At 37.0% G+C, this 25,931-nt stretch overlaps 1 protein-coding gene across 1 annotated transcript; it reads right to left on the reverse strand.

Moving 5' to 3' along the window:
* Positions 1–2,055: 2,055 nt before the first annotated feature.
* exoc2 (exocyst complex component 2) lies at positions 2,056–23,914 on the reverse strand. Its single transcript, XM_056764943.1, has 28 exons — positions 23,824–23,914; positions 21,170–21,298; positions 20,507–20,683; positions 20,233–20,359; positions 19,439–19,552; positions 19,227–19,351; positions 17,613–17,693; positions 16,837–16,982; positions 16,669–16,750; positions 15,074–15,176; positions 14,727–14,845; positions 12,034–12,138; positions 11,710–11,834; positions 11,510–11,578; positions 11,119–11,276; positions 10,923–11,044; positions 9,794–9,855; positions 9,623–9,703; positions 9,465–9,524; positions 9,324–9,385; positions 9,177–9,243; positions 5,797–5,913; positions 4,583–4,724; positions 3,842–3,897; positions 3,030–3,152; positions 2,874–2,935; positions 2,683–2,742; positions 2,056–2,381 (listed from the first exon to the last, which is right to left on the reverse strand). Exons 2-28 carry the CDS (start codon positions 21,285–21,287, stop codon positions 2,288–2,290), a joined length of 2,757 nt encoding a protein of 918 aa, XP_056620921.1. The 5' UTR covers positions 21,288–21,298; positions 23,824–23,914; the 3' UTR covers positions 2,056–2,287.
* Between the last annotated feature and the right edge of the window lie 2,017 nt (positions 23,915–25,931).

A 25,931-nucleotide genomic window follows, 5' to 3' on the forward strand; every position in this document is an offset into this window, starting at 1 on the left:
CATGGCAAAAAACGACACGCGACCAGATACAAAGCATACTGAGACAAGTTGAACGATTACAAAATAGTGCTTTCAAATGATTTATCGCGATTAATCAAAATAAAATAAATGCTTGTGTTTATATAATCTAAGTGTATGTGGAAATGTTTATTATATGTTCAATTATATGTTCATAAATACACAAACAGACATGAGTATTATATATTTATGTTGTAAATTATATTTAAATATAAATGTATATTCATGTAAATATTTCTTATCTGCACATGTAGGTGCATTTATATATACGTACACACACAAAGTACTCAAAGTTATTCGGGAGGGGCACAAAAAAGGGGCCTAGCCCTTACCCCGAGATTCAGGTCTGCCGAGTATAGCCAGAGATAAACCACAGACTAACTTTCCCCTTGGAAATCGTAGCGATCAACCTGGGGCCGGACATGGTTCTGTGGTCCAGCTCCAGTAGGAATGTCATCAAAGTTGAGGTGACTGCACCTTGGGAAGAGGCCAACTTTGCAGTGAAGGCTGAAGAGAATGGACAGCGAAAGTTTTACCGGTTTTACCGGCTTTGTTTCAAATTCCATTGCAAGACAGCTTAAGGACTCAAAGAACTTGCCACTGTTGCTGAGAGAAGCAGTCACCGGGTGTGGTTGAAACGGGAAGGACACAATATGTACTGCCATATGACCACGTACTAAAATGGTGTTGTGTGTTGTAATGTTACACCATATGGGACCGGGGGCACTTAGCATGCACTAACAGTACCCGTGGGGCTGGAACCGCCTTAGCCAAGTGGTTGGCGCGTATGGTTGCGTTGAGGTGTGATGCCACCGTGCCACCAGCAAAGCAAGAGTTGTTGAGGCTGCAGCGACTAATCTGGATGAGCTAATTGACACAGGAAGTGGGGTTCAAATGACAGGTCCAGTGGAGGACAATCAAGAACTGGCGAGTGGCGTGGAAAGAGAAAGCCACTGGCTGTGGTTGAGGCGGATGGACACTGCATGGGATGCCATGTGACCATGTAACAATGCGACACCCACCCAGGTCTGTTCAACCTGCGTTGCATAGGGCCTCCCTTGGCTGAGGGTGTCTTGTGATAAATGGCTGAAACACACAATGAGGCTGAGGTGCACAACTGACGATGTGGCGTATTGTTGGGAACCATACAAAGGGGATCATCAGCAGCATCTCACCAAAAGGCATCTTTCACCCAGGCTAATGGATGTGACGAAAGTGGGATCGGACACATAACTCACGAGATGTCTCTCTGATATTAGCAAGGTAAGGTAAGTGATTATGCTATGTATTTATATAATCATATATCCTCCAAATACAGGGGATGCCTACCCAATGAACCCAGTGAAACCTCGGAGATCCGTTACTCTATTCATATTCTTAACTGCTCCCCCTGTCATGCAAAAGGTGTGGGAAATGTCCAATTGGGCAATTCAACTGTGCCAAATTAGTGGGATCATAACACCTAGTCGTATTAAGCGAATCCCATCACAAACAAATATACTGTGTATGATGTACACACAGGCATGTATTTTGCGAATTTGACAGCACTAGTACAAAAAAAGAGGTTAATGTGTGCTTTAAAGCAAGGTTTTGGTTGTTCTATACTTTTAGTACATTAGAATAAACCCATTCTCCCCGAAATACTGTAGTTTGCATTAATAATTTGTCCGTTTCATACCCCACACCTCATATTTTGATGGTTTAATCTAACTTGAGGGGATATTTAAAATCAAATATGTACAAATATGCCAATATTGACTTGGTTGTGTTCCACTTAGCAGCAGTTTACAGTAAAGGGCACCACCTGATTTTTAACCCTTCCCGCATGTACGGTACACATTTCTCCATCGACGTTGAGGATGGGTAGGGTGTGTGTCTTTCAGTCTGGCACTTAAGACAGGGCGTGTGCACCCAGCAGCGATCGTGTGGTTACGTGTCTTTACAAAACGAGGCCAGGAGTCAATTCAAAACTCAACAGCTTTATCTCCCGAGAGCAGAACACTTGGCCTCAATATATCTCTCTTTCACACACACAACTCTTGGAGTCGAGTTTTTAATATGCAGTACAATCATTGACAAAAAGGTGTCAATTCTTATTTGACACTTCACAGAAGGATGTGCTTTGTCAATAACACATCGTCCCCCTATGCCCACATGCACAAACTCACAGGTGTAAAAAGGATTATATGGGTGGCACTGATTTATTTATTTAAGTGAAATGATGGTTTAGTGTTAAACTGTAGAGGGATTTTTAAAACGTTGAATAGGTTTATCTCTTCACAGGCTGAAAAGAGGCAGGTTTAAAGCAATTGAGCTGTAGCTTCATACTGCTCTTGAACTTATTCAGCAGCTCCTCCAAGAGTCTGAGGAAAACAGAGTGAAAGAGATTAGAAACCGACCATGTCCTATTTTTAGCTTTGTGCTTTAGCTCGACAGAAAACATCTAGAGACACAGAAAAAAGTAAATTAGATTGCAAATTAATAATATTGCGTAAATTAGTATTGTTATATGGTTGTAGTGCCCACTGCCTGGGACCTGTCATGATTTTTTCATGTCATTTTAAACGTATATGACTTATTCTAAATAAGACAAAATAGGAGGCTGAATAAATGATAACTGATTTTTTATTTTTGATAAATGTAATTCAGATTTGAGTAACTCACTTCTTATCGGCTCCACTCTGAAGCTGTGGCAGAGCTTCTATTGCCTGTTTAAAACTGATGCTGAGGGAAAAAATATGATGGGTGTGAGAAAACATGACACACGCAGACACACACTCATAATCATAGTCAAACTCTTCGGCTTAACTTAATTTTTTCCATTCACTGCAAATGTATAATAACGTCTGTATTACCGGCTCTCCGACGTTAGATACGGCTCTACGGCATCTCTCAATGCACAGATTTCAAGACGTGCCTGTAGGGAGAAATATTCTTAAGTGAACTTCAAAACCTTTAGATTAAATACTAACAGAGCTTATATGTGTATTTATGTGTGGCGGGTAAGGTACCTGAAGAGCTCCATTTTTACTGAAGGAAGAAACGCACTGCATCAGGCGACTCATTTCTTCAGCTACAGCCTCAATGATCTTTGACAAAACACGAGGAACCAGCTCCTTTGAAACTGTAAAAACCTGATAAAAAGGGCGCAACAGACAGTGATATAATAGTCATAGAAACTGCACAATGAACAAATATTACTACATGTTTGATATGATTTTCAAATTTCAGCATTTAGTTTATATTTAGTTTTTTTGTTCACCAGATCACTCTGGCAGATCGAATTCTGACAAATGTTTTACAAGATTGCAAGGACATTTTGTGCGGTTTTACATGCAAAAGAAATATGGGCGTCAACCGCATTTATCACCTTGTGCCGAGGCGTTTTTTTATCCACGCCAGACTTTTTATAATTTCTTCACTGTTCTCTGAAACCTTGTATGTCCACGTCACACTTTTTCAGGAAATGGAAATTTCCTATTCTTTAAATGATTAAATACTCTGTTGTCAAAATTGACAAGCACCTTTATTGGTTAGACATTTGCAGTGAAAAACATAAAGGTTAAATAATATTAATGATTTATGGCAAAAAATAGAAGTCAAGAAATATGGAGATGGAAGGTTTCAGAAGGACTGCAGTGATTTTGTAATCTTAAAAAGCTGTTTTTTCAGCATTTCCTCTATTTTGGGTTTTCAGAAAAGGTCACACCATGACTTATTTATCTAATATTAGTCACACATCTTTAGGTGATACAAATCAGAATGTTCAAAACTTTGCATGCATATGAACGGAAGTCAATGAAACATGTTAAGCGTGTCTCACCTCTGCGTGTACGGATATGATGTTGACCAAAGCCTCTTTTAAATAACTCCTCACACCTGCGACGGAAAGACAGGGCAGAAGAAGACGATAACAAAAGAAGATACTTTGAGAAATGTCTCTGTGGTTTTGTGTCTACACAATGGAAGCCAATGGGGGCTAACGTTGTTTGGTTACCAACCTTCTTCAAAAAATCTTTTGTGTTTTACAGAAGGAAGATAGTCGTACGAGTTTGGAATGTCATGCGGGTGAATAAATGATGTCAGAATATTTATTTTCGTCGAAACTAGTCCTTTAAGCTGAATAATGCAAAGATATAGGCTAATATCACCCATTCTGCACATACAGTACATGCAGGTGAACAAATTTACAACAATGCATACAATGCAAATGTTATATACCTTTACAACTTTAATTTTATCAAACAGAACCATGACATCAATTTAGTTACCTCTCGAAACTACTAGAAAATGATCAGAATGTCAGAAGCAGGAAGTGCTTGTGAAAGTTTACAAATGATTCATGCAACCAAAAGTATTTAGTGTATTATGCATCACACAGGCTTGCTCACACTATTGACATGTGACACAAAGACAATCAGGATAGACTGAAACTCCACAATCAAGTCAAGCAAGACCGCTGATGTCTCCATAGTGACCACTTTTAATACTCAAGCAGACACAAACATCTTCAGAGTATACTTGACATCATTACTCCAGATAACATGATTCAGGTGGGCGATACCTGTCGGTGGCAAGCAGTCCTTCCAGTCAAAATATCCAGCGTAGATGCCGGGCTCCAGAGAGCCGACGATAGGATCAGATTTTTTCTCGATGTACGTCTCGAACAGATGGTCATCTAGCTGTCTCACAGCCTCTATGCTGACCTGAAGAAAATGAAAGCATGGGTTTTGCTCTAACACAAAATCACAGATGGCTTGTTTTCACTATTTACGTACAATTCTGTCACGCAACGCAAAAGTGCGTGTGACAAAGTCAATTCTAAACAGCCACACACACTTAATCACACAGTTCTTGCAGAATGAGTAGAGTCCACTCATGCGTGTCCATCATCCTAATAGTGTTCAACATCAAGAAAGTCCTCAGAAACCAAAATGGAAAGCACCATTTCAAAAGGGGAAAGACTTGGAATGACTGTGTACATCTCAGATACCGAAAACAGATTCAGTAGACATCTGTCCAAACAGATAAGTGACAACCCACTATATGACTGTTACTATAAATTAGAAATTTAAAGTAATAGTATATCAGATTATGGGAGGGGTGGAGTGAGCCATTGCTTGCAATTCGCAACCTCACCACTAGATGCCACTAAACTTCATAAGCTGGACCGTTATATAATGAAAATTCTTTTATAATTACTCCAATAATGAAATTCTTTTATAATTTACTCGTCATGATATCACGATGTATACGACTACCTTTTCTCAGTTGGAAACAATCTTTTTCAAGAAAAAATATTATTATTTTGAGCTATTTTTACGTAATCATTGGTAAAGCCAGTTTTTTATCTTTTATTTAGATCTCTCTTACTTAAAGTCTCATTTCACTGTCACACATCATAATGTAAAATGAGGTCTAGGACCTTCGCAGTATCACACGATATTTATCTGAGCCTAACATTCCCCTAAAGGCCAGCACACATATACACTCATTCACTGTGATCTGCTTCGAAAAGCGTCTCCATTTACTGGAAAGACCAACCATAACCTTTTGTGAGGGCCTTCACCCTCTCCAATGCAGGGCACTTGTTGATGTGTGTTGTCATCATACTGTGAAAAACCCTCTAGCTTCTTCTCAATTAGTGTGAGTCATTTTCACTTCAATAAAATAATTAAACGTTTTTCACACCTGTTTATTAGACTGAAATAACACAGCCAGAGTAGACTGGACTAGAGAGGAAAAGGGAAGTGGGTGTTTGTGTGTAAATCGTTGTACCCTGATGATCTTGTCAGCGTTGGTAAAGCCGTTCTTCTCCAGGTGTTCTGCCAGATTGAGGAACGTGTGTCTCTCCAGGTAGTGGCAGTTGCTGAGGAGGATGAGAAGGCGTTGCTCCTGGATGTGCAGACACACACAAACACACATCAGGATGGTTTTCTGACCTCTTAAACAAACTTGTTGACTATTTGGCAACACATGATTTGACCTTCCAAATAGTTCAGAAAGGAGTGAAAAAATGTGTACAGCAATAATATAATAGACATGACTGGATGCATTTGTGTCTCTTTGAAACAACACATGACCTGTAAACCAGACTGTGAAGGAAATGATAAAACAGAGCGAGCAGAGAAAGAGAGAGAGAGACGGGGGGGGGGGGGTTGGGGGGAGAGAGAGAAGAGGGGAAACCTGCAGCTCTTCCATTGCAGGGTTGGGGAAACCCCGCAGCAGTCGCCACATTGTGCTGTAAGACTGAAGAGAAAGTCTGTCTCACTCACATGACTGCGGTGCGTAATGCTCAAGTGTTTGCAGCGTTGCAGGTGGAAACTGTGACAAACGCATCCAACACAGAATGTTTTTGCGGGAAAAACGTTCTTCAGAAAAACCAAATAACAAAAACAAGTTCTATTTGCGTGATTTCAACGTTTTTCCTCTCTTTTGAACACACATGCATACAAACTCTGCATGACTGAATTAGCAGACGGGGCATGAAAGGTTATTTGAGGTCTCTTAATATCTGCAATCTACAAAGTCCAGTATCGTTTTGATCACGCAAAACCACTACCTGCTTTATATCTTTCTCTCAATCTTTTTTTTTTAGGACTTTCTTCAAAACTGTGCCACCCTGTGGTTCTGATGATACAAATCAACAGTGTGCTATATTGGATTTCAGTCAAAGCCTCTATGACTGTTTGAAATATGACAGGAACTCTCGCCTCAGAGCAGCGTTTCCTATTCTCTGTATTCAAATAAAGTGGTGTACAGTGGCATACATATGAAGATAAATCGGTAGCTAAACTTGAGAGCATGTAGATTTTAATTTTTGAACTTGTAAAGTAAGTATTTGTACCTGTGCACTAAAATGTACACACACAGCCCTAATGTGAAGTTGAGATCTGCACTTGTGGACAAAACTCACAAATCTGTCGTCTGAATTTTAAGTTGTAGAAAAATGGTCACAAATGTGTAAACTGACATTTACAAAATACATTGGCTCTACAAATGCATAGCAAATATTAACACGTTTTCCTAGATTCAGATATGAATTGAAACCACAAATAGGGATCCACAACCTCTCAAATCTGTCACTGCAGTTTCAAATATTCACGCCTTGACTTTCACTACTACTTTCGCGATAAACTTGTTGCAAAACTAACTTTTGCACTTGAAAGCTCAGAGGTGAGAGAAAGAGGTGCTCACCTCATTGTGCATTTGATCATGTCATGTGGCTCAGCCACACCACCCCCTAAAGGCAAGAAAATCTCAATAAATCTCAATAAATAATAAAAACTATAGTTTAAATAGCGAAACCATCACACTTATGTATACGATCATGTATAACTATTCCATGAATTATATTATCTTGTATAGATAACATTCCTTAATGTATTTGAATGATATAATTCCCGAGAATTATATCATTAAGTATAATTTGACGATATAATTGTTTACTATTGTAATTCCGTCGTGAACTATGGTTTGCTTTAAAATATAATAACAGGCTGACTACAATGCAACCATATACAGAATTGGGGTTGTGGGTTTCTTGGAAGTTTTTATCAAATGAAAGGTTTGGATTTTTTACAGATGAGCTTAAAAAAATATGGAATCCATGTTTAGTGTTCAATTATTTACTCATGTGGTAATTACTAGCCGCAGGATAATGTATCCAGTAGGTTGAGAATAAATCCCTCCAGTGTGATACAAGAACTGATTCAGAACAGCTTTACACAATGACAAGCTGACTGTACGTTTTCTGTTAGTTAGTATTTATCATTATCATCAGCGAACTTAGCGAAGTTAGATTGTTAATTAGTTGCTTATTTATACATCCCCCTTATCAGATTCAAGATCTTTATTGTCATATATAATTGAAATTCTATTTTGCAGATGGAGTAGAAAAGCAATAAATATATAATAAAGGACAAACTACGAACAAAAGATATACTACAGTAAATGTAAAAGAGAATAAAATAGAAAAGTTCGTTTACAGTTAAAAAGTGGCAGTTAGTAGTATTTTAGTAAAGGAAAATATATTTATTGATTAAGAATTTCACGTTAAATTAAATACTGTATTAGTGCTTTAAAAAAGATCCCATTCATTTAATTTTCCTGCCGTAAGGGGGCAGTGTGACCCAGCCGCATGACGTCATCAAATGCCGTACTTTCGCTCCCCTCTGAGAGCACAAGTTAGTTTTGCAAGGGGTTTATCTCAAAAGTAGTAGCAAAAGTCAGTGCGGGAAGATTTGAAACTGCAATGACAGATTTGAGAGGTTGTGGATGCCCATTTGTGGTTGCTTTTCACATCTGAATCTAGGAAAACGTGTAAATATGTATCTGTACTATGCATTTGTATCTGCCAATGTATTTTGCAAATTTGTGACAATTTTTCTGCAACTTCCAATTCAGAAGTGCAAATCTCAACATTCAAATTCAGTTTTTATTTTACAAGTTTTCACATTGGGCTGTGAGTGTACATTTTAGTGAACATGTACACATACTTACTTTACAAGTTCACAAATTAAAATCTACATAGTCTCAAGTTTTGCTACCGATTTATCTACATACACACGCTGCAGTTTACAGTACCGTACAGTGCAGGCAAATTGATTATTCCCTCAAATTATTTATATTCTGAAAAAAAATTCAATGCAAGTTTTCCTATTCCAAACCACAAGTTATAATGGTTGGCAGAAAAAAAAATGGGGAGAGTAAAAAATGCTTTATGTTCTAAATAATTATAAATAACTAAATAACTTATATATAATAAAAGTAATATATAAGAACTATACATTTTGAATCTGAAAGTAAAAAAACATTATATTCAGGTGTGCATAATTATTGAGCAAGCTTTATTTTAAAGGTAAACAAGCAAAACTTTTTTTTACACTTAATAGTTATGCACACCTGAATATAATGTTTTTTTTTTACTTTCAGCTTCAAAATGTATAGTTCTTATATATCACTTTTATTATATACAAGTTATTATATATTATAAACAAAATGAAGACAGGAAATTACTGCGAAAGGGAGGAAATTCAGAATGTAGTGTGTGCAGAATCAAGATATTTGTATATTATAGCAGTTATGTTTTAAATGTGTTATTACTGTAAACACGGACAGAAAAGAAAGAGACGAAGAGAAATAGAAACGATTCTTACTGGTTTTGAACTAAAGTCTTCATTGATTTTTCCAAAAAGATCAGGTGATGCCAAGTCCACTGACACACTGAAATGAACGTCAACATTAATTGCACATTCAAAGTCAGATTTCACTACATAATATTCATATTAGGATAAAATACTAACTTTGAAGTGTCCATGCCTCCATCTGTCTTGGTGCTGAGCTGATCCAGACATGTAATAAAGTTCTAAAGCGACCAGAGTCATTAAACACTTTCGTTCAGATAAATTATTTTATACACAAGCCAGCGTAAACACACACAGTACCTTCATTATAGAAACACACTGCTCGCAGGCTTTGTCCTGGATCACTTCCAGATTCAAGATCTAAAGGAACAAGGAGACACGCACAGATCATTGAAGATGTTCTATACTTCTGCAGTGGCATAAACAGGAATATAAGAGTGTGACACGAGGGTTTGTACATTGATCTCTCCAGTTTTGCAATCCATGGGTTCCTTCAGAGACTGCAGCATCTGAATCATACACTGCTCAAACTGGGCCGGCTAAAAAAAGACACAATGTCTCATTATCTTCTGTATAAGAATTATTATATCCACATTATAATGATTTTTGAATCAAAACAATGGCTGTACCAGTGACGTTATTCCTTCATTGTCCACAACCCAGTCTTCTTTCTCTGCAAGTCTCTTCACATCTGAATAACACAAAGCGCTCAACGTCAAATCCCGAAAGACTGGGACAAACACCGGGACAAAACTTAAAGTATACAATATTTGTATTTCATATCTCTTATTTTGATTTTATTGTATTATTCGGGAGCAGTGAGGTTAACAAGTTTTTGTGTGACGGGACAAGATGGACATATTGGCATCCTTCTCATATTATTTATCCAGGCAGATGTTCGGCATACAAAACTGACACTGTACATGGATGTCATGAGTAATGTTAAGATGTGAAGCAAACTGATCTGAAGCAAATCTATCAGGTCCTCTCTGAAACTGCACTGATCTGAGATAAGCTGTTCTATTTTTGTAGTTATCAGTATCACAGATCTACTTTACCATGAACATTTTACGTTTCACGTTTAACTTTGAAGTCAACATGAAATGGGTTTTTCACTTTAATAAAATTAACTTACTGTTGCTTTCATTTAAATTAACTTCAATTCAAACAAGTAAAATGCACTTAAAGGGATACTTCACCCAAAAATGTAAAATCTGTCATCATTTACTCACCTTCGAGTTGTTGCAAATCTGTATAAATGTCTTTGTTCTGATGAACACAGAGAAAGATATTTGGAAGAATGCTTATAACCAAACAGATTTTGCCCCCCATTGACTCCCATAGTAGGAAAAATTACTCTATAATTTTTTTGTTCTGTCGAACACAAAAGAAGACATTTTGAAACATGAAGGACAGCAAACAGTTCTGACGCACTTTCGACTATCATTGTATTATTCCTACTATGGAAGTCAATGGAAGGCAAAATTATATTTTATATCTGGTTATAAGCATTCTTCCAAATATCTTTCTCTGTGTTCATCAGAACAAATAAATGTATACAGATTTGGAACAACTCGAAGGTGAGTAAATTAGAATTTTTGGTGAAGTATCCCTTTAATGTTTCGTTGCCGGACCTAGTTTAGAGCTCCACAGCACCCTCTGTTGTCCAGACTGATTAATTTGCTTAAAAAAAACATGTATGTATTTGTATATTGTCAGAACATAAGGACTGAAGCTCTGTGAATGTTTCGCTCATACCCTCTTCAGTGTGCTGCAGTGTGATGATCAGGCAGTGAACGCGGAGGTCCTGCAGTAAATCATGAATCACCTGCAGCAGGTCATTAGGAATCTCCAGAGCAGACAGAGCCTCGTGACTCAACCTATGACACAACATCCATAATCTGTTTAACAAACTACAATGGACGACCTACTTCCTTACAGAAAACTCACGCACCTGACAGTGTGGATGGCCTGTGTGAGCCAGGCTCCTCTGAGCGGGTTTTTAGTGTCCCAGCCTCCGTAACGCCGAAGTTCCATCTCAGTAAGAGAGGAGGGTAACAGAGCTCCACGAACCAGCTGCACCAAGCGTCGGGTCACCTCCTCGATCATAGACTAAACACAAAAAAGAGTGTACAGAGCCATTCAAATCTGAGCCCATTATACAGAACGACTCAAACACATGATGTGTCTGTAAAATCAGTTGAGCTGTCTACCTAGGCATCACATTTGCCCAATAAATCATAAAAAATATCTCAACAGGTGAAATAATCAGAAAATTCTGTCTAGCTTATGAGACACACCATGCCAATCGTCAGGACATCAAGAATTATCTCTGCTTTACAAACCTTAAAGTCACTCTGTCTTTGCCGGGCATTTTTTTTTAATTTCTCCACCTGATTGGACTTCTCCCCAGTCTGTCAAAGAGAACATACTTAAAAATATTAAAAAAAAGTCCTTTCTGCACATGTGTGACTTCAACATTCAAAATGAAAACTTTCAGAAAACTTCAGCATGTTTCCGATGTTCCTACAATATCTATATCTACCTCACTAAAGAGGCTGCCGTTGACATAAGAGATCCAAAGTTTCCAGAAGTTGGGCAGCTGGCTGATCACCACGTCCGAGAGTTTCTCCACGAACCTCACCTGCTGAGGACTCTTATAATGCCAGGCTGAAAAACATGACAAGGTACAAAGTCTTAAGCATTCCGTTTCTAAAAATCTGAAGTTTCTGTGAGTTTAACAACTTCCTTCTACTATAGTTTTTGAAATTGAAGCTCTATAAAATTTGTTTCATCATCTGTATTCATAGATCTGCTTAAAAGAGACATGGATAAAGATAGAAATACACAGATGTCCTTCTGTACTCACAGTCATCTTTAGGCGCCTGGAAGCTGCCTCCTCTCTTCACCGGAGCTGATAAATTGATTCTGTTTAGGGCTAAAGAGCGATCCGGCTCTAATCCTACACCACCCACTGACACAAACACACAATGTGTGACATGAATGATTGTGGAACAATAAAAGAGTTTCGTTCGGACAGTATATCAGTGAGTCCCAATAAGGAACGCGTTTAAACCAGGGGATACTTTGATTTCTTTTATATATAAAAACATCACGATATTAATTATTTGAAGGTTGTCAATCGTTAAAAAAATCTATAGTGATTGATGTCTTATACATGTATATATGGGTGGGAATTCATATACTGTACGCAGAGTGCTTTTTAAGTATAATTTTCACATATCTTGCTATAAATCTATGTTTTGTGTAAAGAAAATTTGAAGATGGGCCATTCAATTATTCGAAAGTTAATAGCATTGACTTTCTCATAATTTAATGAATGGGCCGTTCAATTATTCTGCATATATCACGGCTACTACAGCACAGGACATTGTTCAAATGTTTGATTTTAAAGTTTTACCGTCTTTAAAATGCTCTTGAAGGTAGGACTACTTTCTTGCGCATCTCATTTCAAGTATCCGTTAGAGTGAACAGACTCAGAGGCTTGAGCAACTTCTACGTGGTTTGTGTGTGTGTGCGCGAGTGCGAGAGGCCGGCGTGCACACCTATGTGCCTGAAGTAGCCTAATGTGACAGAAAAGCCAGTGATAATAATATTATATGTAGTAAAAAACACGAAAGAGTAGGGCTATCAAAATATATCATCAGTTATAAGCAGCTTGAAGAGGAAAACGAACTAGTAGGAAATCAGTGCTTACAAATTCATTTTGTTTTTCTATCAAGTTAATTTATTAAATTTTGTATATCTATTTCTATGTTGTTTTTGAAATGCTTTGTTTATTGAAACGACACTGTGCAAGCGTTTCAATTAACAGTAAAGATTGACATAATAAATATCAGATCAAGGTCTGCGTGCTGTGTAAGGCCTCTAGGCTACAATATAACCTTTCTGTTATTTAAACTTGGCGAAGTGATATGGAACTGTAATGCGGTCGGAAGACCTGGAACACATTCATAGGTGTGCAACTACTGAAAAGTAATGCATACCCATTGAACGTTTGTCAACCAATCAGATTGAACCGTTCAACAACCTCATGTTATAAACTTAAAAACTTCTTTGTTTTCTTATTTTATCCTTCAAGCAGCACTTTACTTTAGCACCACTTTTGTTTTATTCAAATATTGTTTGTAGTATGTGTGATGATATTTAAAATGCTTTGGCAATGATGTTAATATGCACAATCATGCCAACAAAGTACCTACATTCTCTTGGTTATCAGTCTAAAACAAGTGGTTAAATATCATGCTGTATCTCATGTCCATCACTAGGTGGCACTGAAGCTCTTTCTGTCCATGCATGGCTCTTACATCTCCCTGTCCTTTTGTTGATATACTGTAGACTAAAATACTTAAAGGAAAAGTTCATCTCAAAATTTTGTCATTTTTTACCCCCATGACTGTCAATATGTTCGAACACCTCCTGGTGTCTTCGGAACACAAATAAACATATTTTAGATGACAGCCAAGAGATTTCCAGGCCTCCTCACAGACATCATGGTTACAGTGGTTCTCAAGGTCCAGAAAAGTACTAGAGACATGTTAAATTTGTCCATCCGTTCATAGTGGCTCAACTGAATATATTTGAAGCGATGACAATATTTTATGAGCGAAAAACAACCCAAAATAACGACTTTAATCAATATATTCTCCTCTGTCTTGCCAGACTATGGTGCGTGTCTGCATTCAGTTGGGCAAAAACGTGCAAGTCTTCCTCAATATCAAAAGCATCAGACATTTGCAAAGATCAGCTTATACACAACGTGCGTCTGCTTGTAAACACAGTGTTGCGTTTGAGGAGTTGTCAGTTATAACGCCGGCATCAGCCCCCACCAAATGCGCATGCGTTGAAGTGCTCTTGTGAACGCGCATCATAGACTGACAAGACAGAGGAGAATATATCGATTAAAGTCATTATTTTGGTTTGGTTTTCCCCACTATGTGCGGATGGACCACTTTAACATGTCTTAAATACTATAACCATGATTTCTGTGAGGAGGCCTGGAAATCTCTCCGATGTGACCTAAAGTATCTTTATAAGTGTTCTGAAGATGCCGGGAGATCTTAAAACATGTTGAATGTCATGAGGGTGAGTAAAAAAATACCACAATTTTGATTTAGAGACGAACTTTTCCTTCAATATGTATTGCAAACATGCAACTTTTATCTGACTCTCTCTCTCTTCTCACACACACAGAAATAGACATCCACCATTTAACTGCTTGAACCGTTCTGATTTGATAAAAAATGAGTGCTGGTGTTGATCCAGGTGTCCAATCATCTCTTATGTTTATCTACGCGCCTCTCTCCTCTTGTAATTCCCCAATCTCACTCTCTACTGCAATCCCCCCTCCTCAGTCCTACCACACTATAGAGCTCTATGGACTTCCTGTACTCTAGAGGGTCACGACCAGACCACACACATGGGCTGCTCTCTATCTAAACACACAGACAGACACACACACACACACACACACACACACACACACTGGTTTCACTTTTCTAAATAATAGCGATTATTAGAAAGCAGCAATTTATTTCAAACCTTTTTGCTCTTTGATAAAATCTTCTTTGCAGTTTTGCATCAGCTGTAGGATCCACTTGTGTTGCGCGATGATACACTGCCATGCAGGGTCGCCTGGAGCATGCAAGTCAGACAGATATCTGAACAGAGAGAGATTAATTATTAGACTGTCATGAGACAGAACAGCCTAAAGCCCCCTTCACTCTGACAGGAATACAGACGCTATACTGTTGGACTATAGTAGGAGTTTATTTTAAATCAATTCCCTAAAATCTGATTTAAAAAATCTGATCGTAATGGTGATGTATTCCTTTTATACATGAGACGACAAGAAATAATCTTTGATTTGAAAAAGGCTTAGCACACACCTGATATAGCGTTTCTGATCGTGTAGAGTAGATGGCGTCTCCAGTAGTTTATCCAGCAGCAGTTTCCTCAGCGCTTCGATTCGAGTTTCCACCTCTGAATAAACTACACACACACAGACACACACGTTCACAAACAATTACAAAAGCAGGTGCTAACATCTGATATATATGTTCATGTCTCCGGAATAGATGTGATATGTAACTAAATCAGTAAATAGTTTATTTTATTATTGAATCACTGCATTGCGATATTCAATCAGTAAATATTGTGATTATTTGAATTAGTAAATTAAATAGGGTGATATATTATTGAATCAGTAAATAATGTGATATCCCATTGAATCAGTAAATAGAGTGGAATCTCAGTGAAATGACTATTGAATCAGTAAATAGTGTGATATCCCATTGAATCAAAAAATGGTTAGAAATCTCAGTGAATTAGTAAATATTGATAATATATTATTGAATAAGTAATAGCTTAGATATATTATTGAATCAGTAAATATTGTGATATCTCACTGAAGAAGTAAATTTTGAGATAATTACTGAATAAGTAAATAGTGTGATATCCCATTGAATCAATAAATATTTGGAAATCTCAGTGAATGAGTAAATATTGATAATATATAGTTGAATCAGTAAATATTGAGATATATTATTGAATCGTTAAGTATTGAGACATTTTATTGAATCTGTAAATACTGTGACGTATCATTAAATCTGCAAATTTTGTAACATATAATTGAACTGGTAAATATTGTGATATATCATTGAATCTGTAAATATTGTGATATATCATTAAATCCGGTAAATATTGAGATATATCACAGAATCGGTAAATATTGTGATATATCATTAAATCTGTAAATATTGTGATATATCACAGAATCGGTAAATATTGTGATATATCATTAAATCGGTAAATATTGTGATATATCACTGAATCGGTAAATATTGTGATATATCATTGAATCTGTTAATATTGTGATATATCATTGAATCTGTTAATATTGTGATATATCATTGAATCTGTAAATATTGTGATATATCATGGAATCTGTAAATATTGTGATATATCATTGAATCTGTTAATATTGTGATATATCATGGAATCTGTAAATATTGAGATATATCATTGAATCTGTAAATATTGTGATATATCATGGAATCTGTAAATATTGTGATATATCATTGAATCTGTTAATAATGAGATATATCCTTGAATCTGTAAATATTGAGATATATCCTTGAATCTGTAAATATTGAGATATATTATTGAATCAGTAAATATTGTGAAATCTCAGTGCATTGTGACATGAGTATTATTGAAAAAACTAAAAAGTGTGATATATTAGTGATTATGTAAATATTGTGATATATTAACAAATCATTAAATTTTGTGATATCTCATTGAATCAGTATATTTTGTGGTTTTTCAGCAAATCATTGTGATATATTGTTGAATCATTAAGATCAGTAAATAGTGTGATTTCATTGAATCAGTCCTTGCTATGCCATCTCGTTTAATCAATCTTTAGTGTGATAGTGTGTGATATCTCATGTAACCACAACATTGTTATTAAACTGATTTGCACCTTTCTTGAAGACCGGAACCTCTGTGTTCCCAAAAAGAGATTTAGCTTTCTCATAATCATTGATCACCACGTCATAATCCCCCTGAAAGAGAAACACACACATTTTTATAACATTTAGCCCCCAGATGAATTTAACGTATCTCAGGAACTGTGAGAGGGAGACACCACCTTCTGGATGTTACGCTCGATGTTGAGCGGCAGGTTGAAGAGAAATTTGAATCTCTGCAGGACGTTGAGAGCATTGCGTGTAGAGTCGGCCTTGTCCTTTCTGCCCAACACTTCTTGAAATAGAGTGTCCGCAGTTTCACTCGCTCCTGAGGTGGAGTACAAAACGTTTGGGAATGAGCAAATGGAAACAGATGACAAAGGCGTATAAAAAGAACGAATAAGACAGCAGCTGATAAAAAAAGCCATTTAATCCCCTCCACTCAGTTACAACTGAATTCAAGTTCTCCAGCCCCCTCTTCTTGGGTGGTCTGAGTTTTTCTTGATTTGTTCAGTCAGATTTAATAAGAACCAGCCCCCTGACCACTATTAACGTCTGACCGGCCTGTCTTCTCCACAGGCTTTGTTTGTGATTGGTTGAAGGAGTCAAAGCCAGTGGCTCTGGTAAGAACATACATGTAAATGTACATGTAAATACAGGCGGTGAGAAGGAAGGGGAGGGGCGAGTGATGAAAGCTTGTCAGTGTGTGACTGGTTTATTTTTGCGGCCTTTAGGAAACGAGCGTGTTTATTGACCTAACGTCATACGAGAGAATCAAAATGGAGATATGATTGGGATACGAGTGGTCTCAAACACTCGCAGACACGCTCGCAGAGGTTTGCCTAAAACGTATGGCTTTGATGGTCTAAATAGAATGCATGCATTACTCTGATCTTAAACATGTCGGCTCTGTGTTATACTGTGTGATTCTGAGCATGTGTTTGATTTTATGTCTTACTGTTAAGGATGTTCTCCAGTCTCTGGGTCATAGAGCCTTCCACTTTCTCAGTGCCATCTGATTCAAGCTTTTGATGGATAGCTGAAAAAAATGAAATCAAATAAAAAATTTAAATAAAAAATGTAAAATACATTACATTACATTTAGGCATTTGGCAGACACTTTTATCCAAAGCGACATACATTGCTTTATCCTATACATTTTACATAGGTATTTGCAATCCCCTGGCATCGAACCCACAACCTTGCGTATATGCGTAAATATACAACCTTGCGTAAAATAAAATGTACTCTTTAGAGATTCTTGTTTATATACATATTTTTGGGATAGGGTACTCTAGTACCCAGAAGCCACAACATGGCTTCTAAATTCAATAAAACAAATAAAAAACATAAAATGTTAAAAATATATAATATTTTTATATCATAATCAAATGTATATAAAAATATTTTTATATTATATAAATAAAAAATAAATCTAATCTAATTTATTATGTTCTTATAATTATTTAACAAAACTGTACAATTATTTTTAATTGATTCATATTACTAAAATAAAATATGATATTCAAATAACTTTATAGCCTACTTTTTGTTGAAAATATTAAAAAAGACTGTCAGTTCAAAATTCCTTCATGTTTGGAACACACAGTCAAGACAAAAACAAAATGCAGTTAAAATAAATAATACAGTATACAAAATAATAAAATACATACAGTTTGTTGAGTTATGTTACCTCATATGTCTCATGAGTTTGCTCGAGTTATTTCTAAAAATTCTTTAGTAAAGACGCTTGACATCATGCTGACGACTATGTCATTAAAACATATTTACAATGTATAAATACACAGCGGAAATTGACAATATTGTCTGAACAAACAGATCAGATTGCATCCCATGCAAAATAAAGCAAAAATGTAGCTGAAATTGTGGGAACTGTGAACGAACGTGATTGAATGTTCTCCCTCTCTTCACTATGGTTGTAGAGCCACATAAGTTGAAAAACGAACTTTCTTCCAAAAACCTCAAACGAAGCCTATTTTCTCTTTCCACATCTGGATTCCCAAAACATCTATACACAATGACGTCAGGGCTAACCTTCGGACCCCCGGGGCCCGGAATGCTGTGTGGTACGCTTCCTCTGTCCCTGAGGTATGTTTTGACTATTGGCTGGTAAGTTTTGGGAGTCTTCTCTGGGAATCAGTCAAGCTTCCGTCTGTCGCTCTCTGGTTTCCTCTCAGCACAATGACAACCTTATTACAACTTCATCTAAACATTATCACAACCACGCCTTGTTATCCGTCCCCATGCCTGTCAATCACACACACACAGTGCTAAGAATAGCTCTTATGTTTTACTCGAGACTTGTGACCCGAGACGGCTCCTACATGCATGCACGCGGCTTAAAGCAGCATCTCCACTTTCGCCATTGACCTCTAATGACATTCGCACATAAACTTGTGAACTTGTGTAGGCATAGTTCAAACAGAAATAAAAATTCTGGCATCATTTATTCTCCCGTGTGTCGTTCAGAAAGATGGCAATACCATTTTATGTTGTCTTTGACATTACTGATGGTTGTGTACATGTGTTTGAATTAAATAAGCACTCTTACATGCGAGAGCATCCTGAGCCTCAAAGAAAGTACTAAGTCCTCCCTTCACGTAGGCCAGACTTCCCTCGTTCTTCTTGCTGGCCTGCTTCTTCAGATTGCCGACAGCCAGACGCAGCTGCTCAAAACTACAGCAACGGACACAACACACCATCACACACATGCACCCAGCGGATACAAAACAGATGAATGAGTGGATGAGTAGATGGACAGACCTGGTTGAAGAATGGTTATCCATGAGATACCAGGTGGCGGAGAAGTTCTCGCTGTTGAAATCTCCGCTCATGCCAGGAAACATGTTCTCCAGATCCTTGAGAGGAACCTTCCCTCTAAACAAAGTAAAGACAGGGTCACAGATTCCGCACAGCTGATCTGCACAGACCATAGATCACAGATCACACTGCAGACCATAGAGAAAAACCAGAGCAGAGTGCAAAGCAGATCTATCAAGATATAAACAGCATTACGTAGGCCAACTGCGTCTTATGATGTGGCACAGAATATTCTAATGAAACGCATATGGCTACTCATGTACTAATTCCTTCCTTCATTCTATCTATCTCTAAATATATAGATGTGAATTGATATAAGGTTAGCAGTGCAGTGTAGGTCAGGGAAAGGAAGAGATTCACTTCCAATGCAAGGAAATGGTGGGCCGATGACATCACGCAGGTGGGTAAAACGCATACGCACACATGCACACAATGGGCTGTTTCTACTTTCTGCCGAACATCCTTCCTTATAAACAGAGCAGTCCACTTCTCTAAACACTCAGGGGTGAAGTGTGTGAGAGTGTGAGGAAATCTGTGTGCGTTTAATCAGACTAACACAAATGAAGCACACATGTGTGCGAGTTGGGTACAGTAAACTCATTTTGGGTCTCCACGCTGACTCGTTCAATATGCTGATTTGCACTTAGCTGTTGGTATATATGTAATTTAATTGCGTACGTTATGAATGCTCGATAAGGGGATAACATATTCGATTGTGAATGTGTTTGTTTTTATACTTGTCTATTTCGATGCCCAGAGGGTTGGATGGCCTCAGCGAAAGAGGAGAGATTCCTTTGTTCCGATCGGTTCTCATGTCATAGTAATTTATCTCATCAACCCACACGGCAGACTGTTCCAGAATGCCTAAACACACAAAAGCCAACACACTGACCTACTGAAATCCATTGGCTACTTCAAAGAACGCATGTGTACATTTATAGACGGTAATCAAAGGATGTGGTTGGTAACATACATCAAGTGTGTATACATGAGTTTGAAGGCATGTCTCACCGATCCTCTCGGGCTTAAGCAGTTTAAAGGAGACCGTGGATGTTCCTCTGCCTCCGCTCCTGGTGGTGACCACAATCTCACCCTTGTCATCTTTAGCGGGACCCACCCGACACACGATTTTGCTGGCAGTAATCCATTCTGACGTCAGTAAACAGTTATGACCACAGATAGACAGACCTGTAGAGGAAGGACGCAATAAACAGAGAGAAAGAGTTTGACATTTCATTTAGCTCATAATTTAAATATATTGTAAGCTGTACTCTGTAAGCTGTACTCTAATACTCTATAGTATTTGAATCACATTTTAAAATATTCAAACATGTGATTCATTTCACAGTCATTTGTTATTGCAAAATGTTACACTTTCATGAAATATTAAAAAAATATGTATATGAATGATATGTAATGAAACTTTCATTTTTTAGGATGCTAAACATTTAAGGGAGCGGCATTTAATACAACAGAAGTTTAACCTTGTGAAATTAAATATATTTATGTATCAAGGAAGAATAGTATTATATAATTGAATGTGTTTAAACCATGGTATGTGTCCAGCATATTGACATACATTACTACATAATTATCTTTTTAAATATTATTTAAACAGAAAAAAGAAATGCATACTGTATTTTGCATGCAAATTTTAGTGTGCATGTGCAGTACCAATGAGATCAGTGGGTCCAGTGCCCAGGTTTTCTCCACGAATAGTGACTTTGGTCCACGGCGTGCCCTCATTGGGCGAGATCCCAGTCACCAATGGGGGCTGGCGGGCACGAGACATCCTTTCCACACCTATGCAAAACAAAATTCAACTCTATTGCAACTTCATTACAACACTTTCCTGTCCCTGCTGAAAGCTCACACATCAAAACATGAAGTACGTTGAGTGCACTTAAAGAGCGAGGGAGCGGAACGCAATGGAGACATGAACAAATAAACCTAACCCGCTCCCGCTGAGAGACAGAGATTTTGTTCATGCGTATGCTGATAAGGCGGAAACGGCAATATTAGACTATGCTATGACTAGGATATTTAAGCAAGCCTGGCATTTCTTCCCGTGGCTTCTGCACTGTCACAGATGCTCTCCTATACACAAACACCCACACAGAGAAGAGTGACAGCTCCGGGGTGGTTGCGTGCAGGACCCTATGGCTGTCTCTGTGTGGTCTGGAAGGGTGCGTTTCTGTGTGGTCCATTGCATGGGCCAGAGAGAGAGCGATAAAGGGGGAGAGGCCAGAGTGATGGTGGAGTTCTACAGCGGACCTCAGAGACCCCTGCACATTACGTTTTGCTCATTTAAAAATTAAACTGGGTATTTGAGATGAATGTATGAGGCATTTATATATACATACAGTCGTGGAAAACATTAGGAGACCATTCTATTTTTTTTATTAATTGGCATTTCTATATGTATTGTGCCCATTCCAGTCCAGTGTCTGTTGAATTTCAATTAAATCTAACCCCAGGACTGACTGAGTCATTCAACAGCAATGTGAAAGACCGAGAGCCTGACAAGACACATGAAAACTGTTGAGGTGATCACATAAAAAATATTTTTTAACTTTTCCTAAATCCATGTACAAATATTACTGTTTTTTGCTAAAAATTGAACATGAACTTATTTTCTTTGCAGTATTTGAGGTCTTACAAAATACAGAGCATCTTTTCTGTTATTTTGACCTATTTTTTCCGGTTTTCATTTTCTGCAAATACTTGCAAATAAAAGCAATATTTTATTTGAAATTGTGTTATATTTACATTTAGTAATTTATCAGACGATATATCCAAGTTAAAAGTTGTTCACAGAATGACAAAAAAATGACTATGTTACCTAAACACATACCTATAAATTCAAAAATAAAAATTCGAAAATTGTCTTTTGAATGGTCTCCTAATTTTTTTGTGATTGACAATGAAACATATCTAAATAAATACTGCAATATGTTTTTTAAAGATCAGTACTTGTAAGATTTAGTCCGTGAATAAACATTACATCTGTATGCAGTGTGTAATTCAGAAAAATAAGCGGTATTTTATTAAGCAGTGTGTTAGTCATTACACTTACTTCAAGCTCATGAACGGGGGTCATAAAAGAGTGAGAAAGCATCAGAAATATGAAGGTACCTTTTTAATAAATGACAAGATATTGAGCCACTCTTCCAAAATTCAGTGAGATTTTATGGCCTTGTCACAAGAGCTTAAAGTAAGGTATCTCTGTTACAGCATCATCTAATAGAATACACACACACTTCTGTGTGGCAACATTCGGGAGTGATTGACAGCTTACGTGATTGACACCTTAGAGTCCCTATGGAATAAAAAGCTTGTCCCAGACAAATTACATCCAACCAGCCTCCTATCAACACTCAGACCCTCTTTATAAACACAATGAGCCCTATACCTACAGCACACATCCACACAGCAGGAGAAACTCACACCATAACAGAAGCTTGATCTAACTATTCAGCATAAGAGCATCATACTGCAGACTAATCATATGGATTAATGATAAGGCTTTGGAATGTTTTAGGTACACTGTTTTACTGCAGAAGAGGAAGAGCTTGTCGATACAAATTGAAGACAATAAACAAAAAACAGAGATGGGAGAAAGCACACAATTGTCAGTATTTAAAAAACATTATTAAGTTATCACTATGCCATGGTTTTATTCATGCCTCGGTATAATACTAAAAAAAAACAATCGGCTTTCCATTTCTATTTAAGTATTATATCTGACTGTATGTTGTCCTGTCAAACATCTGGCTGAATTTAACATCGCTGCTGATATTTATCATGATCGCTCATAAAAAATACATAACTTAAAACAAGGCGGAAAACAAAGCAAGCTGTTACATCTGTCATATAAATGAAAGCATATGAGAAAATGTTACTGATCACATATCAACACATCTGAGTCTATTTAAACTCAATACTCTCCATACCGTTAAACCAGTAAGTTGACGTTGTGTATTAAAAGAGTGACATATTGTATGTTATTGTGTTACTTTTGTGGCTGTATGTTTGTTAGTTGTTACTGTTTCAATATTTTCAGCGTTAAGAGAAAATCCACGTTTTGACTACGATATGCATAAAAAGATATTTCATTTACACGGCCCTAGAAATAAAAATAAACAGCATGTAAATAAACAAAATGCACTGACAGTAGAGACAACAGCTAACGTTAACTGGCTAATGCTAAAAACAATCTGACAGAGAAATGTAAACGCGAACAGAATCAAATCATTAAGATACGATTTTTCATGTCAATTCTGCTTCATCTGTAAATTGCAGATGAATATAATATTGGAATTACTTACAGAATAAACGTGAGTGCAGAAAATCTCTGTATAACGCTTCGTTCCTCTGAGCACTTCCGGTTTAGATGCCGCTGCCGCTGCCACGCCCACATCCTGAGTCACATGCCAGAGATATAAACAATGCGTCTGACTTTCTATACAGTAAGGGCTGACGTGTTATACAGTAATGTAATTTTAAAGCGTTTGTTACTTTTTATGTTTTTACATTGAAAGGTTTGTGAAAGTGTGTACAATGTCTTTTTTTGTCAACATCTCGAATTATTTAAGTGAGAGAAAACTAACATTTACAGCCAAAAAATACTATTTATTTCATAAATAAAAGCGTAACAGATACAATAAGTTTGTATATAATAAAACATTTTTTTATTTGTAAATCTTATTGTATTTCAGTTACTCATTTATTTGACATATATATAGCATATAGTGATATACAAACTAATTGTGTATCTGCATCTGTATGACGTTATTTATCATTAGTACTAAATAAACAGTAGTTTTGGTCTGTAAATGTTTTTTTTTATCATTTTGCTGTAAATGTTTTTTATCTCTATATTTCAAATATCAAACTAGAGAGATTGGATGATGATAAAAAAATGAATTATTATAAACAAGGTTTATGGAAGTTGTTTAATAAAGAATATTATTTAAATGTATCCCTTTAATATTATATCAAAAATATGCAGAATAGTAGGCCTATAATAGGCTATCCACATTTGACTTTGATACTGTTGAACTACTTGTATTACAGTTACTCAAAGTTCAACATCAAAGTCACTCTGTGAGGTCACATGTAGATTATGAACAACTTTCACGATGCATATGGCGTTACTTCCACTTGTTCTGGGAACGCGCTGCACCATAACACCACACAACACAGACCACCCAAGTCCCATGCACATTATGCCCTCTCTTATCTCCTTCAATAGCGCAAGGCAGAGATACTTTCCCTGAGATAAGGGCCTTTCAAGCCCTTGGGAAGTCAAAATGTTCAATCAGTCTAAACTAATCTGAGGAATCAGATCCAATTTAACATTTCTGCGGTCTTAACACTCTGTGTTGCGTGTGACGGCACCACAGGGGATGTTTAGCAGTGTAAACATGTAATGCAGCTATGGCTTTTCTCAAGAGGGCCACCGCCAAAGATTCATCCAGTTAATTAACAGAGAAAATGTTAGTCAAATAAGATAACTCACTTAAGATCTACACTGTTTGTTTGTTCAATTTACCCACTCTTGATGATGGTTCCACGTTCCTGATATGAGTCTTCACATTAAAAGGGTGGCAGTTACTACACCACGGGCCACAACACAGCAATGAGATGCAAGCTAAGCAAAAGGCAGCATGTACAACTTTACATATGGAGGCAGAAATTATTTTTTTGGGTTAAATATTAATGCGGGGCTCAATCTATAGTTAAATACTGTAGATTTGGGAAGAAGAATAAATACTGTAAATATATAAAAAATGCTATCAGAATTAAAACAAATCTTACAGTTCCAAATGGCACAAGGTTCACTTCACAATAAGTGAGTAGATTATACATTATTGTTCTGCATGAATGTGTCTGTCAGCGGGTTCCCATGGGTCCTGAGCCAGCACAGGAAATGCTGTGAATAGGCTTCCCATCTCTCTCACTCTAACACACACACACATACACTTTATGATTTAAAAATGTGATTTAGCTTGGTATACGTATTTGATTGTACTACGCATATTATATTGTATAGTTCCTCAATTAAAATTGAAATGGAAAAAACTTCAAAAATGAAGTATGGTTAGGCATTACAATTTTACTAGGTGAAATCAATGAAAGAAATAATTAAAATTATAGATTTCTGGTGGTTGTGAATACATTTGTTGTCTCTCTTGTCTATCATGCACACACAAACAGACACATGATGACACAGTCTTCTGATAAAACAGAAAAGCATTGCACACTTATCCTGCAGTCACATGAAGAATTAATGTGATTGTGCCAAATGTTTCCAGTTGAGGGCGCTGCAGAAGCAGAGATTGTAGTTGTTCCATTTCATTCCCAGTCTCTTGATCAAACCCATGTCCTGTTTATGATCTTGTGACCTTGTATGTATATAAAAGCTATGTTACCT

The sequence above is a fragment of the Triplophysa dalaica genome, chromosome 13, assembly GCF_015846415.1.
Source record: "Triplophysa dalaica isolate WHDGS20190420 chromosome 13, ASM1584641v1, whole genome shotgun sequence".
NCBI classification, from domain to species: Eukaryota; Metazoa; Chordata; class Actinopteri; order Cypriniformes; family Nemacheilidae; genus Triplophysa; species Triplophysa dalaica.

What these genes read in the sequence shown, in the direction of transcription:
- exoc2 (XM_056764943.1), bottom strand. Translation starts at nt 21,287, where the DNA reads ATGTCTCGTGCCCGCCAGCCCCCATTGGTGACTGGGATCTCGCCCAAT. An exon ending in GATAACCATTCTTCAACCAG is followed by an intron (nt 19,352 to 19,438) that starts GTCTGTCCATCT and finishes CCGTTGCTGTAG; the next exon opens with TTTTGAGCAGCTGCGTCTGG. An exon ending in AAGACTTTAGTTCAAAACCA is followed by an intron (nt 5,914 to 9,176) that starts GTAAGAATCGTT and finishes CTGCACATCCAG; the next exon opens with GAGCAACGCCTTCTCATCCT.